Source organism: Budorcas taxicolor, chromosome 10 (genome assembly GCF_023091745.1).
Source record: "Budorcas taxicolor isolate Tak-1 chromosome 10, Takin1.1, whole genome shotgun sequence".
NCBI lineage: Eukaryota > Metazoa > Chordata > Mammalia > Artiodactyla > Bovidae > Budorcas > Budorcas taxicolor.
The window spans coordinates 67,207,288-67,221,702 of NC_068919.1; the positions used below are offsets into that span (position 1 = coordinate 67,207,288).

General features: G+C 39.3%; 1 protein-coding gene across 1 annotated transcript in view; it reads left to right on the forward strand.

The window, feature by feature from the left end:
• The first annotated feature begins 703 nt into the window (after nt 1-703).
• Nucleotides 704-14,415, forward strand: part of TMEM260 (transmembrane protein 260) — a 69,035-nt gene continuing 55,323 nt past the window's right edge. Inside the window, exons 1-3 of the mRNA XM_052647005.1 lie at nt 704-854; nt 10,641-10,672; nt 11,405-11,556. Of these exons, the coding sequence (XP_052502965.1) occupies nt 704-854; nt 10,641-10,672; nt 11,405-11,556 (335 nt within the window). The remainder of the gene's footprint in view (nt 855-10,640; nt 10,673-11,404; nt 11,557-14,415) is intronic.

The following is a 14,415-nucleotide window of genomic DNA, read 5'->3' on the forward strand; positions in this document are numbered from 1 at the left end:
CTTCACAGAAACACTCCTCCTCATCAATGTAGGAGACAATTTTATCATGATATAAATTATTTGTACTACCTCAGAAACTCAAGTTTTTCAACTCATCTCCCAAGTTTTCCTCATCCTATAAGAAAGAAAAAAAAAAGACCAATTAGCTTTCTCTCATCTCTCTGAAAATAACTTGGCGATTTAACAATTAGCACACGGGCATATAATTACTCGCAGTAAACATGTGATTTAGGTGTATGTTGACTTAACTAGGCGCATACAGGGGGCTGGCGGGCTGGGGCCCCTCGTGCAGTTCCACCCCACACCTCAGGGGGAAGTCGCTACCCTTCCTTCGGCCCGCTCGGCGACCTGGCTCCCGTCTCTGTCAGACCCGACCAAGTGGCCAGGAAGTGGGGGAGGCCATAGCGACGGCGGCCCAGGCTTCCTCTGTTCAAAGAAGGCTGTCCGCTGTGATGCGCTAGTGGAAAGCACACGGTACTTCTGTAAACCCCGGGCACTCTGACGGCTGCCCGGGCCTGGCTCCCGCGAGACCCCGCATTTTCTACCCCCGCGCCGGCGCAGAAAGGTGCGGTCCGGCCCGACCCGGAAGCTGCCGCGGCCGCCTAGTGCCGAGCTCGCCTCTCACCCTGTGGGCTCCTGGCGCCCCGACTCCTGGGGCCCGCCGCGTCCTCCTTCCTTGGTCCCCTCTGGCCCATGGGTCTCCATGGCGACGGCGGGGGCCCGGCTGGGGGGGCAGGCAGCCCGAGCGGGGGCGCGGCGCGCTGGGGGCCTCTGCGGCGGCGTCGCCGTGTTCGCCGCTGTGGCCGCCGTGTTCACCCTCACGCTGCCCCCCTCACTGCCGGGGGGCGACTCGGGTAATGTACTCTCAAGGTCGTCCCTCCTGCCCCCTCCCTGATCCTCACCGTTCCCACGAGGTCTGGTCAGGTCGCCCACTCCATCCTCCCGCCGGGGCCCCCCGCAGGGTTTTGCGTTTCAAAACCACTTTGTGTGTTTTCATTTCTGTAATTTTCCTGTAGTTCTGGTCTCTTGTAGTTTTCAGCCTTTCGAGACAGGGCTGGTTGGTTTCGCCTGATGGGACTTAACTGGCCGCTCCACTTCTCCAGATCATCTTCCTAGCTTTACATTCCTTTTTCGTCCACAGATACCAGTGTTACTTACAGAGTCTTTGTCGTGTGCCAGACAAAAGGGAGGACAGGAGCCGCGAACAAGTTTCATGGAGAGTGTTGCAGTGCGGGCAGAGACAATACACAAACTATTGAATAAACACAACGTATTGGGAGGAGAAGTTATTGGAGACAGTAAGAGGAAAATGGGATTGATAGTGGGGTAAGCAGTGGCTCTATCCGGATGGCTAGTCCGGAAAGGCCTCTAAGAAGGTGATATTTTAGTTGAAATCTGAACGTTGAAAAGCAACCAGCCTTGCAGACTATTTGCGGGAGAACACTTAAAATCGTGGAAACCAGTTACGGCCTGAAACTGCTTCTATGGAAAAGTGTGACTCGGGGGCTATTTAACATGAATAATCGTTGCGTACTTGGGATGAGAGGCAGATGTAGGTTTTGTTTTGTTGTCAAACTGATCATCTAATACTGCCTAATAGTGATCAGTAATTTTGTCAGAATGGTGCTGAAACTTGGGGTAGTGAACTGAACACCTTAGTTGCTGCATAACAGAATACCCCGAAATTGAGTGGCTTAAAACAACAAAGGGTTATTCTCTCACGTGTTCTGTTGATCAGGAATTTGGGTGGAGTTTAAGTGGGTGCTCTTATCCAGAACAAGTTTGTTGTCCTGGTGTGGGCTGGGGTGCAATCAACTCAAAGGTTCAACCTAACAAGGATTAAATTCTAAACCTCATCCAGCTCTTTGATGTGGGGGTTTCACAGAGAGAGAGATGGCACCGCTGCCTACAGCTCTGTCATTTTGTAACCAAGTCTTGGCAGTGGCAGACCACTGCCCTGTTTTATTCTTGGAAGTGAGTCAGTATGTCCAGCCCATACTCAGCGGCAGAGGGTTATCCAGTGAGAATACTGGAATTTTGGAGTTTTAGAGGGTGTCTTCAAGGCTGCCTACCACATTAAAGATCCCTGATGTTCCTTTTACACATCATTACCTTTATTTTTTCTTTCAAATCCTATTGAATAGGAGCAGTGTTTCATTAGTATAGTGAGGAATGGAGTTATTTTCAAGTTTTCTACGAAATAATAGAAATAACTTTATAGTTGTGAGAGCTTTGATATTGAAGGGTATTACTTACAGGTTGAATAGTTCTGTACCTTTGAAAAAAAGCATTGATATTTCTTGACTATGGTTGTTTGAGCCGGAAGGATGAGATTAGAATGAATAATAATAACACTTGTTGAGCACTTACTATGTGCCAGGCACTGTTCAAAGTGCTTTACATAGATTGCCATTTTAATTCTCCCAGCTGCTACCCTCATTTATTTTATAGATGACAAAACTAGGATTAAGCTCTGTCCAGAATCACACAAGTAGAAGATAGAGGCAGTCAAGAGGAAAAAACCCAAGTAGATTGAATTTAGAGCATGCTCTCTTAACTAGCCTATGCTCTAAATTCTTTTAAATCTATCATCATGTATTTAGTGATGAAGGCTATTTAAAATTTAAGATTGTGTTACCAAGCTCAAGTTCATTTTGCTCTCTGCACAGCAGGCCAGTAAATCGGGAAAACAGTTGTTGGAGCAAGGAGTAACTACTTTAACTGTAAAGCTAGCAGACTGAAAAGATGACAGACTAGCATCTCAAAAAAAAAAAACCTTGGTACATATACAATGGAATATTACTCAGTCATTAAAAAATGAAGTAATGCCATTTGCAACAACATGGGTGGACCTAGAGATTGTCATACTGAATGAAGTAAGTTAGAGGAGAAATATTACATGACATCCCTTATATGTGGACTCTAAAAAGAAATGATACAAATGAACTTACTTAGAAAACAGAAACAGACTCACAAGCTTAGAGAAGGAACTTATCGGTTTGCCAGGGGGAATGGATAGATAAGGAGTCTGGGATGGACAAGTACACACTGCTGTATTTAAAATGGATAACCAACAAAACCCTACTGTATAGCACATGGAACTCTGCTCAATGTTATGTGGCAGCCTGAATGGGGGGGGGAGTTTGGGGGAGAATGAATACGTGTATACATATGGCGGAGTCCCTTTGCTGTTCACCTGAAACTATCACAACCTTGTTAACCCACTATACCAGGTTTCCCTGGCAGCTCAGCTGTAAAGAATCCACCTGCAGGTGCAGGAGATAAGGGTTTGACCCCTGATTTGGGAAGATCCCCTGGAGAAGCAAATGGCAACCCACTCTAGTACTGCCTGGGAAATCTATGAACAGAGGAGCCTGGCAGGCTACACAGTCCATGGTGTCACAAAAGAGTAGGACACGTCTTAGCAACTAAACCACCACCATCCCAATACAAAATAAAAAGGTGGTTGTTCAGTCACCTAGTCATGTCTGACTTTACGCCCATGGACTGCAGCATGCCAGGCCTCCCTGTCCCTCACCATCTCCCTGAGTTTGCCCAAGTTCCTGTTCATTGCATCAGTGATGCTGTCCAGCTGTCTCATCCTCTGACTTCCTCTTCTGCCCTCAATCTTTCCCAGCATCAGGGACTTTTCCAGTGAGTCATCTGTTCACATCAGATGACCAAAATACTGGAGCTTCAGCATCAGTCCTTCCAGGCAATATTCAGGGTTGATCTTGCTTAAGATTGGTTTGATCTCCCGTCCAAGGGACTTTCAGGAGTCCTCTCTAGCACCACAGTTTGAAGGCGTCAATTCTTTGGCGTTCTGCCCTCTTTACAGTCCAGCTCTCAACAACTGTACCTGACCACTGGGAAGACCATAGCCTTGACTATACGGACCTTTGTCAGCAGAGTAATGTCTCTGCTTTTCAACACACTGTCTAAGTTTGTCATCGCTTAACTGTCAAGAAGCAATTGTCCTCTGATTTCATGGCTGCAGTCACCATCTGCAGTGATTTTGGAGCCCAAGAAGAGAAAATCTGTCACTATCTCCACCATTTCCCCTTCTATTTGCCATCCAGTGATGGGCAGATGCCATGATCTTAGGTTTTTTAGTATTTAGTCTTAAGCTGGCTCTTTCACTCTCCTCCTTTACCCTCATCAAGAGGATCTTTAGTTCCTCTTCACTTTCTGCCATTAGAGTGGTATCATCTGCATATCTGAGACTGTTGATGTTTCTCCCACCTATCTTGATTGCAGCTTATAACTCATCCAGCCTGGCATGTATCATGATGTGCTCAGCATGTAGGTTAAACAAACGGTGACAGCAGACAGCCCTGTTGTACTCCTTTCTTGATCTTGAACCAATCAGTTGTTCCATATAGGATTCCAACTGTTGCTTTTTGACTCACATTCAGGTTTCTCAGGAGACAGGTGAGATGGTCTGGTATTCCCATCTAAGAGCTTCCCACAGTTTGTCATGATCCATACAGTCAAAGGCTTTGGTGTAGTTGATGAAACAGATGTTTTTCTGAAATTCCCTTACTTTCTCTACAATCCGGTTAAGGTTAGCAATTTGATCTTCAGTTCCTCTTCCTTTTCTAAACCCAGTTTGGACATCTGGAAGTTCTTGGTTCACATAATGCTGACGCCTAGCATGCAGGATTTTAAACATAGCCTTATTAGTATGAGAGATCAGCACAGTTGTCCAATGGTTAGCACATTTTTTGTACTACCCTTCTTGGGAATTGGGATGAGAATTGACCTTTTCTAGTCCTGTGGCTACTGCTGGATCTTCCAGATTTACTGACGTTGTTTAGTTGCTCAGTCATGTCTGACTCTTTGGGACCCCATGGACTGCTGCATGCTAGGTTTTCCTGTCCTTCCCCATCTTCCGGGACTTGCTCAAACTTATGTCCATTGAGTCGGTGATGCCATCCAACCATCTCGTCCTCTGTCATCCCCTTCTCCTGCCTTCAGTCTTTCCCAGCATCGGGGTCTTTTCTAATGAGTCAGCCCTTCGCATCAGGTGGCCAAAGTATTGGAGTTGCAGCTTCAGCATCAGTCCTTCCAATGAATATTCAGGACTGATTTCCTTTAGGATTGACTGGTTTGATCTCCTTCCAGTCTAAGGGACTGTCAAAAGTCTTCTCCAACACCACAAATCAAAAGCATCAATTCTTCGGTGCTCAGCTTTCTTTATGGTCCAACCCTCACATCCGTACGTGACTACTGGAAAAACCATAGCTTTGACTAGATGGACCTTTGTTGCCAAAGTGATGTCTCTGCTTTTTAATATGCTATCTAGGCTTGTCATAGCTTTTCTTCCAAGGAGCAAGTGTCCTTTAATTTCATGGCTGCAGTCAACATCTGCAGTGGTTTTGGAGCCCAAGAAAATAAAAGTCTCACTGTTTCCATTGCTTCCCCATCTGTTTGCCATGAAATGATGGGACCGGACGCCATGATCTTCACTTTTTTGAATGTTGAGTTTTAAGCCAGCTTTTTCACTCTCTTTCACCTTTATCAAGAGGCTTTTAAGTTCTTCATTTTCTGCCATAAGGGTGGTGTCATCTGCATATCTGAGGTTATTGATATTTCTCCTGGCAATCTTGATTCCAGCTTGTGCTTCATCTAGCCCAGCATTTTGCATGATGTACTCTGATATAAGTTAAGTAAGCACAGTGACAAATTGCTGACATAATGAATGCAAAACCTGATGGCATCATCCTTTATGGATTTGAATAGTTTGCTGGAGTTTCATCACATCCACTAGCTTTATTAGCAGCAGTGCTTCTTAAGGCCCTCTTGACTTTGCACTGCAGAATGTCTGGCTCTGGGTGACTAACCACACCATTATAGTAATCCGGTTTGTTAAGATCTTTTTTATACAGTTCTTCCATGTATTCTTCCCATCTCTTCTTGGCCTCTTCAGGGTCTATTAGGTCTCTACCATTTTTATCCTTTGTTGTGCCCTTCTTTGGGTGTAATACTCCCTTGATGTTTCCAATTTTCCTAAAGAGATATCTAGTCTTTCCCCTTTTTCTGTTTTCTTCTATTATTAAGCACTGTTCATTGAAGGTCTTCTTGTCTCTTGTAGCTATTCTTTGGAACTCTGCATTTAATTGGATATACTTTTCCCTCTCTCCCTTGCTTTCCACTTCTCTTCCTTCTTCCACTATTTGTAAAGTCTCAGATACCACTTTGCCTTCTTGCTTTTCTTTTTCTTTGGAATGGTTTTGTTTGCCACCTCCTATACGATATGTGGACTTCTGTCCTTAGTTTTTCAGGCACTCTGTTAGCTAGATCTAGTTGAATCTATTCGTCTCTACTGCGAATTCATACGGGATTTAAGTCATACCTGACTGGCCTAATGTTTTTCCCGGTTTTCTTTGTGCTGTGCTTAGTCGCTCAGTTGTGTCCGACTCTTGGCAACCCTGTGGACTCTGTCCATGGGGATTCTCCAGGCAAGAATACTGGAGTGGGTTGCCATGCCCTCCTCCAGGGGATCTTCCCAATCCAGGAACTGAACCCAGGTCTCCCACATTGCAGGGGCATTCCTTACCATCTGAGCCACCAGCGAATTTTCTATGAGAAGCTGATGATCTGAGCCACAGTCAGCTCCAGGTCTTATTTTTGCTAACTGTCTACAGCTTCTCCATCTTTGACTACAAAGAATGTAATCAATTTGATTTCAGTATTGACCATTTGGTGATATCCATGTGTAAAGTAGTCTCTTGATTTGTTGAAAAAGGGTGTATGCTATGACTAGTACGTTCTCTTGGCAGAATTCAGTTAGCCTTTGCCCTGCTTCATTTTGTTTTCTAAGGCCAAACTTGACTGTTACTCCAGATATATCTTGACTTTCTACTTTTGCATTCCAATCTCCAGTGATGAATAGAACATCTTTTTTCGGTGTTAGTTTTAGGAGATCTTTAAGCTTCTTTGGCATCCATGGTCAAGGCATAGACTTGGATTACTGTGATGTTGAATGACTTGCCTTGGAAATGAACTGAAATCATTCTGTCATTTTTGAGATTACACCCAAGTACTGTATAAGTACAATTTCGTACTCTTTAGTTGATTATGAGGGCTACACCACCACCACCCCAATACAAAATAAAAAGTTTATACACACACACACACACACACACACACACACACAAAAACAACCTGAATTTGGGTTCCTTTTATACAGAAGAGGGGGAGGGTCCACTGTGGTGCTGACCAGTAGCTGAGCGGGACTACTATATCTGGTGCCTGCTGCACACCATTACAATTGTTGCTTTGTTTTCGTTAATAATGTGGTTTTTTTTCCCCCCCCAAAAGAATAAAGTCATCTATTCACTTAGAGTTATCAGATTTTTTAGGTATTCTGATTTGTTTAATTTGACGCTGGACAGTAGTTGCTTCTAATATTTTTATGTTCATTTTTTGAGAATGCTAAATAAACTTTTCCAGTGTTGCCAGTAAAATTTATATAATCACATCTTTGATAATTTTGCTTATATGTTTAATGTACTGTTCTCTTTGAATTTCATGTTAATGAATTTTTTTTTAACCAATAAACAGAATGCATCTCAAGACCAACATAAAGTATATACTCTTCTTCCTGATAAGTCTTACATTGTACTTCATGAATCCATCACATTGTGCGGCCTAGCCAAAACTACTTTTTGTACCACTTGATACACATTGTTGATTTATGGGCAAAAGCATTCCTGGTCATTTAGAGGAAAGGTTGGGAATCTAGCCTTCACTTGTGTTTGTTATTCTTGGGAAAAATAAATTAGCTTATATGTGTATTTATATATTTTTAACATATAGAGGGATCTGGGTTATGTAAAGGTGAAGCATCTATTAACTACTCTGAGTTTGCCACCCAGTTGTGTCCCAGACAAAGCTGTGGTTCTCAAGCTTGACTATATTGAATACTTGAGGACTGCTTGGAAAACATGGGCCCTGATTCCAGAGGGTGTCGTGTAAGTAGATTTGGGTTATGGTCAAGGAATCTTCATTTTTAAAAGGCATCCAGTAAATTCTGATTCAGGTTGTAGTAGGACTTATATTTGACAAATTGTTTGTTGTTTAGTTGCTAAGTACTGTCCAACTCTTTTGGACCCCATGGACTATAGCCTGCCAGGCTCCTCTGTCCATGGGATTTCCCAGGCAAGAATACTGAAGTGAGTTGCCATTTTCTTCTCCAGGGGATCTTGGTCCAGGGATCAAACCCACATCTCCTGCATTGTGTGTGGTCACTTTACCACTGAGCCATCCAACCCTGGTGTAAAGGGTTGATTGAAGGAAAGCAAGGTGCCAGAAGGCTTTTTTTTTTTTAACTATTTCTCTTTTTATCATGTTCAATTTTAAGAGTAGTGCTTCTCTTTAGCTTTTTATCAAGGGTACATAATAGACTTTGAATACTAGCATCTTTTCTATTTAGATTTTAATTTACATACGAAAAGAGTTGGTGATGGAGGTTTGTAACATTCAAGATTCATCTTTCTGCCAACTCCCACAAAGAATAACAGTATACTGACTTTTCAATGGTAAAAAGAAGAGAAAATAGAGCATTTTTCTTAATGTTAAATGTAATTCTAAATACATTTTTATTTGAGGAGAATGAATAGCAACCTTGAAAATCTGAACTGAACTGTGCTTCATTGCACCTACAGAAATGTAAGAATCAGAAATTAATTAAAACCTTTTGGGACTGAAAACATAAGAGCAAACCCATTCTAGAGTATAAAATGATAAATACAGTTTTGGTAACAGTTTCTACAAAGGGAAAGTTATTTTAAGCATTTTAAAACCATGAACGATTTGTGTAAGATACAAAAAGGGCTTTTGTCTTCTAAGATGTTCTTGAATTTTTCTGGAAGGCTTCAAAGATGTCCTTAAATAAGTGACTTAAGTAAGTAGTATCTGTCTGTCATGCCCTTGTGGGGCTTCTCTGAAGTGAGCGATTATTGCACCTGATGGGGATGTCTAAGTAACAAGGATGACAACATGATAGGTCTTTTTGTCGTCTTCTATGTGCGAGACTCTTCTGGGTGGCACAAGAAGGGAGAGGTGCCGATGTCTTCTTGACAGAACCCTGAAATGGATAACTTAGTGGAAAAGACAAATGAAAACAACTAACCAGAATAGAAAGCAATCTAAAGAAGCGCTTAATAGGCTTCAGGCAGGTCCTATGAAGGAGGCAGAAGTGATTAATTCTGATAGGTGAAGCTGGGGAGGGGTATGTGTAAGGAAAGGTGTCACTGAGAAGGTAACAATTGAACCAGGTCTTCAAGGATTTAGGAGTGAATGCTGGGTGAGAAAGTGAGTGATAAGAGGTGCAAAAGAGGACCATTTCAGAGTAACAGTGGGGAGTCTGATCTGACAGAGGTGAGCCTAAGTTTCATGGACATAAGCCTTGGGAAAGGAACCAGAAGCCGTAGAGGGCTTAAGTGTCACGATGAGAAATCAACTGCATTCAGTGGGCAAAGACCAGCCATTGAGAAATTTTAGACTAAGAAAACAATCTGACCTCGGGGGGGGTTGGGGGGTGGCAATAATTAGTGATTTCAGTAGGAAGATGAATTGAAATAGAATATTGGTCAAAAGCTACTGCCATAGCCCAGGACAAGAGAAAAGGTCTAAAATAGGATCAGGGTTCTAGAAATGAAGGAAATTGATAGCCACTGAAGGATAGAAAATAGACATTAATACATTTTCCAATAGATAATTTTTAACTTTCATAAATCAGTTGATATTGATTGATTTCTTAAGCTGTACAGTATTATGTATATAGGAATGAGTCAGAAATAGTCCCTGGATACTAAAAGGACTATCAAATAGGCACTGAACTACTACATCATAATTTTAGAAGTAATTGCTAATGCTGAGGAGTTACAAAGAACTATGTAAATGACATGGTGATTTAATGGTTTGAAAAAAAATGTGCTATGGTAATCAAAGCTTGCCAAAATAACCTGCAGTTAATAAGCATTTGGCAATTGTTTAAAAATATCCAATGTAATTAATGTAGAGAAGGTATCTAAATGCCAGCTTAGGACGGAAAGGCACATTTTATAGACTGTTCAAATCCAGCTTCTGCACATATTACATATAAGGTTGCATTTTTACAGGCAGTTTTGCACTAAATTCTTGAGGGATAACATAGCATTTTACACTAATGCTCTGTTAAGAGTTTTTATATATTTTCAAGTGTAAACAACCTTCAGGACGGAAAGTAAGCTTTTCTTAAAAATTGAAATATACTTGATTTACAGTGTGTTTCTGGCATACAGAAAAGTAATTCAGTTATACATATTACATATTCTTCATTATAGGTTATTGCAAGATATTGAATATTATTCCCTCCTATAGTAGGAGCTTGTTTAAAATAAGCATTTTTAGAAACTAGAATTCACCTATATTTCCACTGACCAGTTATTAAAAACTGTCAAAGATAGTTTGTTCAATGAGACCTAAGGGAGAAAATACTCTGAGACTATTTCATGCTGTTAAATCTCTACAGATTTACAGTTTTATCCAGTCAAATTAATGCAAAACCCCAATGCAAGCATTTGGATTTTGAAAACTTTGGAGGAGTGTCATTTTCTAATAGTAATTATTGGTTTTACATTATTTTTTCACAGGGGAACTGATCACAGCCGCACATGAGCTTGGAGTAAGTATTAGTTTTATTGTTTAATCAATGCTCTCATTAACAGTTTTAGGAATTAAGAAAGTTTAATTAAGCATGGAGTAAAGTAGATTAATTTATTTTCAAACCCCAGTTTTTAGTAACTTATAAGTACAGTACGTGACAATTTACTCTAAGTTTTAAATCCAATTAAACTAAATTATAAAGCAAAGCCTTTACTATATATACAGTAGCTGGCTTATTATCACCCCAAATTTTGTATAAGCTATGGAGAATAAAATAAATCGGGTTAACAGTTTTAATAAGTTTATTATTTAATAAACTTTATTATGGTGTATGATCCCTTTAGGCAAGACCTTAGGACTGTCAGCATGGTGGTAATCCGATAGCAGTGTGGTCTTTCAACTTTCTAACCAATGTGATATTTCAGAACCTGCTTTTTTTTCAGTAGCCTTTTAAATGACCCTAATGTACTGTGAACCCAGAGAACAAACTGCTTAAGAACTGACAATGAAATATGTCACCCTTTCTCTAGGTGACACACCATGTGATAGACGCTGCCAAATCCACTAAAGAAAATATTTATTTGTATTGGCACAAGAGGATTACAATAGAAAACCACTATTCAAACATTTAGTCATTGTCTCTTGATCTTTATACTTGCCTGGGAAAAGGGCTACTTTTCAATGAAAGCCAGTGTGACTCTTCCTTTAAAACTAGATGGAAACCTTCTAACTGTTGCTAATTTTCCCTTAGGTTGCCCACCCTCCTGGCTACCCTTTGTTTACTCTGGTGGCTAAACTGGCAATTCTACTATTTCCTTTTGGTTCGGTTGCCTATCGAGTCAATCTGCTGTGTGGCTTATTTGGAGCAGCAGCTGCAGCTTTACTTTTTTTCACCGTTTTCAGGTAAAGTAGTTGATTAGTTAAAATTAATTTTGACTAATTGGAGATGGAGCTTTCTTATGGCCCATGTACATACATGACAAAAAAAAAAAAAACACCTTTTGTTGCTTGAACGGTTTTCCTAATCACTCATGTGATTTCACTTTCTCAATTTACAGTAATTTCATATGCATTTGACCCTCAAATGATTACACAGTTGGTTCTGCTTCATCAGTGGAGAGAAGATGTCACCAGTTCATTATCACAATTCTCTGTTTAGGCAGAATTAATAATGTTTGTCATTTTAGGAAGATGCAGATGGGCCAGTTTAATTTAACAGTATGAAGTTCTTCTTTTGGTAAATGGTAAATATTATTTAATTACTCACAGTATTGCTGATAGGCAGCTGCCTGTCAGGTCCAGAGCTAATACCTAATTATATTGTATTTTAAATATGCACATGCATACGTTTTGAAATGAGGCTATTAACTAAGGAAATCAATTTGGGAATGTGGTTTTACTCAGGTTTCACTTTGTTACAGTATAGCTGTAGGGAAAACAAGCAAATGAGACACCACTTCATAATGAAAGGCTTTCCTAGTTTGGAAGGCTACCCTGCTTTTAAAAAAACAGGTTATTAGTTTAGGATATTGGTAATCTATGTTTGTCTTTGCTGTTTCTCGCTTTCACTACTAACTCAGTCTGACCTATGCCTGAAAGGATTATAGTCAAAACTACAAATTATACTTTCTGCAAAGGGAAAACCAAGTTAAAACACTTCTTTCAAAAAGTATTGCAGATTTTATTATAAAAGCAAATAATTTTGTATGTAAATGTAGTATAATTTGAATAGAAAATTTCAAATGTCATTTTTGGAGACTGTTTTATTTACATTTGTCATATTACTGCCCTTTGACTAAATTCTTTCTAAATTCTCCTTTGCTTGTTTGTAAGAAGGTAAAAGTTACTAACTATGGCTAAAACTTACTATTAAATCTATTTGTGGAAAGTTCCAAATTCAAAATTGTGATTGTTGATCATTGACTAAACATTTATCTGTATTATTTAATTTGTTTTTATTTCAGTCTTACAGGTTTTCAGTGATAGCCATATCGTTAAGTATTAAATGTTTAACATTTTTGTGTGGATTAATTAGTATTATGAATACTTTTTCTAAATGATTAGAGTAATTATTATTAGAATTGTTCCTTCTGGTCTTTTATAATTAAGGCTATATCATTATTTTCATTGAGAGAAAAACTATTTTAAATATCTAGGATGAAATTTAGAACTTACCAGTTCTGTATTAAATGTATGAATTTCTAATTTTCATAAGACATTTAAGACAAAGCCATTTTTTAAAAAAAACTAATATTTGTTTTGCTAGTTCATTTGTATTTTAGATCATTTCTACAACATATACACATATTTAAATGCTGTAGCTATCTCTTAAAGCAAGTAAAGCTATTTGTTTTCTAAAACTTTACCATGGTTTTTTGTTATATTAATTGTTGATGCCCTGCCACATAAAAACCACTGCAAAAGTCATATATAAATTCTTTGTCTTTCCAGAATCCGAATAATTTGGGACAGTAATTTTCCTTTGAGTTGTCTGCATTTTAAAATAGCTTTAATTATTATGCTTGATTATAATGGGTTTTAGATCAGCACACAGACCTGTGACCATTTTATTTTAATATACGGTCTTAATGATAAATTCGTATACTTACTGACATGTTTTAAAACAAAAACTCTTTATAGACTGGATATTTGCTTAGTTTTAGTAATCTAGTACTTTGGAAAAGTTACTTTCTTCTGAAATGTGTCCTAACAATATTATCTCTCATGTAATGTTAATATGAAAATACTTCATTATTTTGAATACAAATAATTGACAAGGTACACGTCCTTTGGGAACAACCTAGTTCAAGTGGCAAATCTGTTTTGTCAAACAATGGCCACCCTTTGGGAAAGAGCAAGCCATCTCTATGGTAATAGGACTAACAGTAGCCTATTGATTGAGTGGAAGAAGACATTATACAATGTCAGCTGGCTTGTTACAATTTCATTTGTCAAATGACCTGAACTTAACCTTTAAAACCTTCCTTCTGTGAATATAAACCCAACAGCAGGACACGGTTTTTGTGCAGCACAGTGACGGCTTTTTTCCAGTCCTAGCGTACAGTAAATGTATTCCTTCACAGGTTGACTCCTTCATCAGAACTCATTCAGAAGACATTTCACTACTTTATTTATCTACCGACCAAGTCATCATTCCATTTTCTTGTTGAATATTGAGGGGTTTTGATCCTGGAGACAGTTGTATTCTTTCTTAACCCCATCACTTAAGAGAACATTACTGTACATGTAGGATTAGTGCTGACTGGTGTGCAGGAAATTAATTCTTTTAACAGGTTTAGGTTTTTTTCAGGTAATTGTTCACAGAGCATTCACTATATTTAGCTCTTGGGGTGGAGATAAAGACCTTCTATACCTTTTAAACAAAGATTGTATTTCAAAAGCAAATTTCTGTTTAAATATGTTGATGTAAAAAGCTCCATTTTTTCCAGTAAACATGACTTGGATTGAAAGACCGGTTACTTCGTTGTTTCCAATTACTATGTAATTTTTGCTTTTCTTTCATCTTTCTTTTGCTTTTAAAAGCCTATAAGATGTCATTAACACTGCATTTTTTGTCAATCTTTCCTAATGGTTGTCAAGAATTCTTTTATATTTGCTGAGGTAGAAAGGATATGAGTAGAACAGTACATTGAAAGCTGTATGTGTCACTGTAATTTATTGAATTAAAAATAGTAAGATTGGGGCAGTTATTTCTGCATGTATTTATTTATGTATTGTCCCCTTTGGGGATATTTTAAAGCA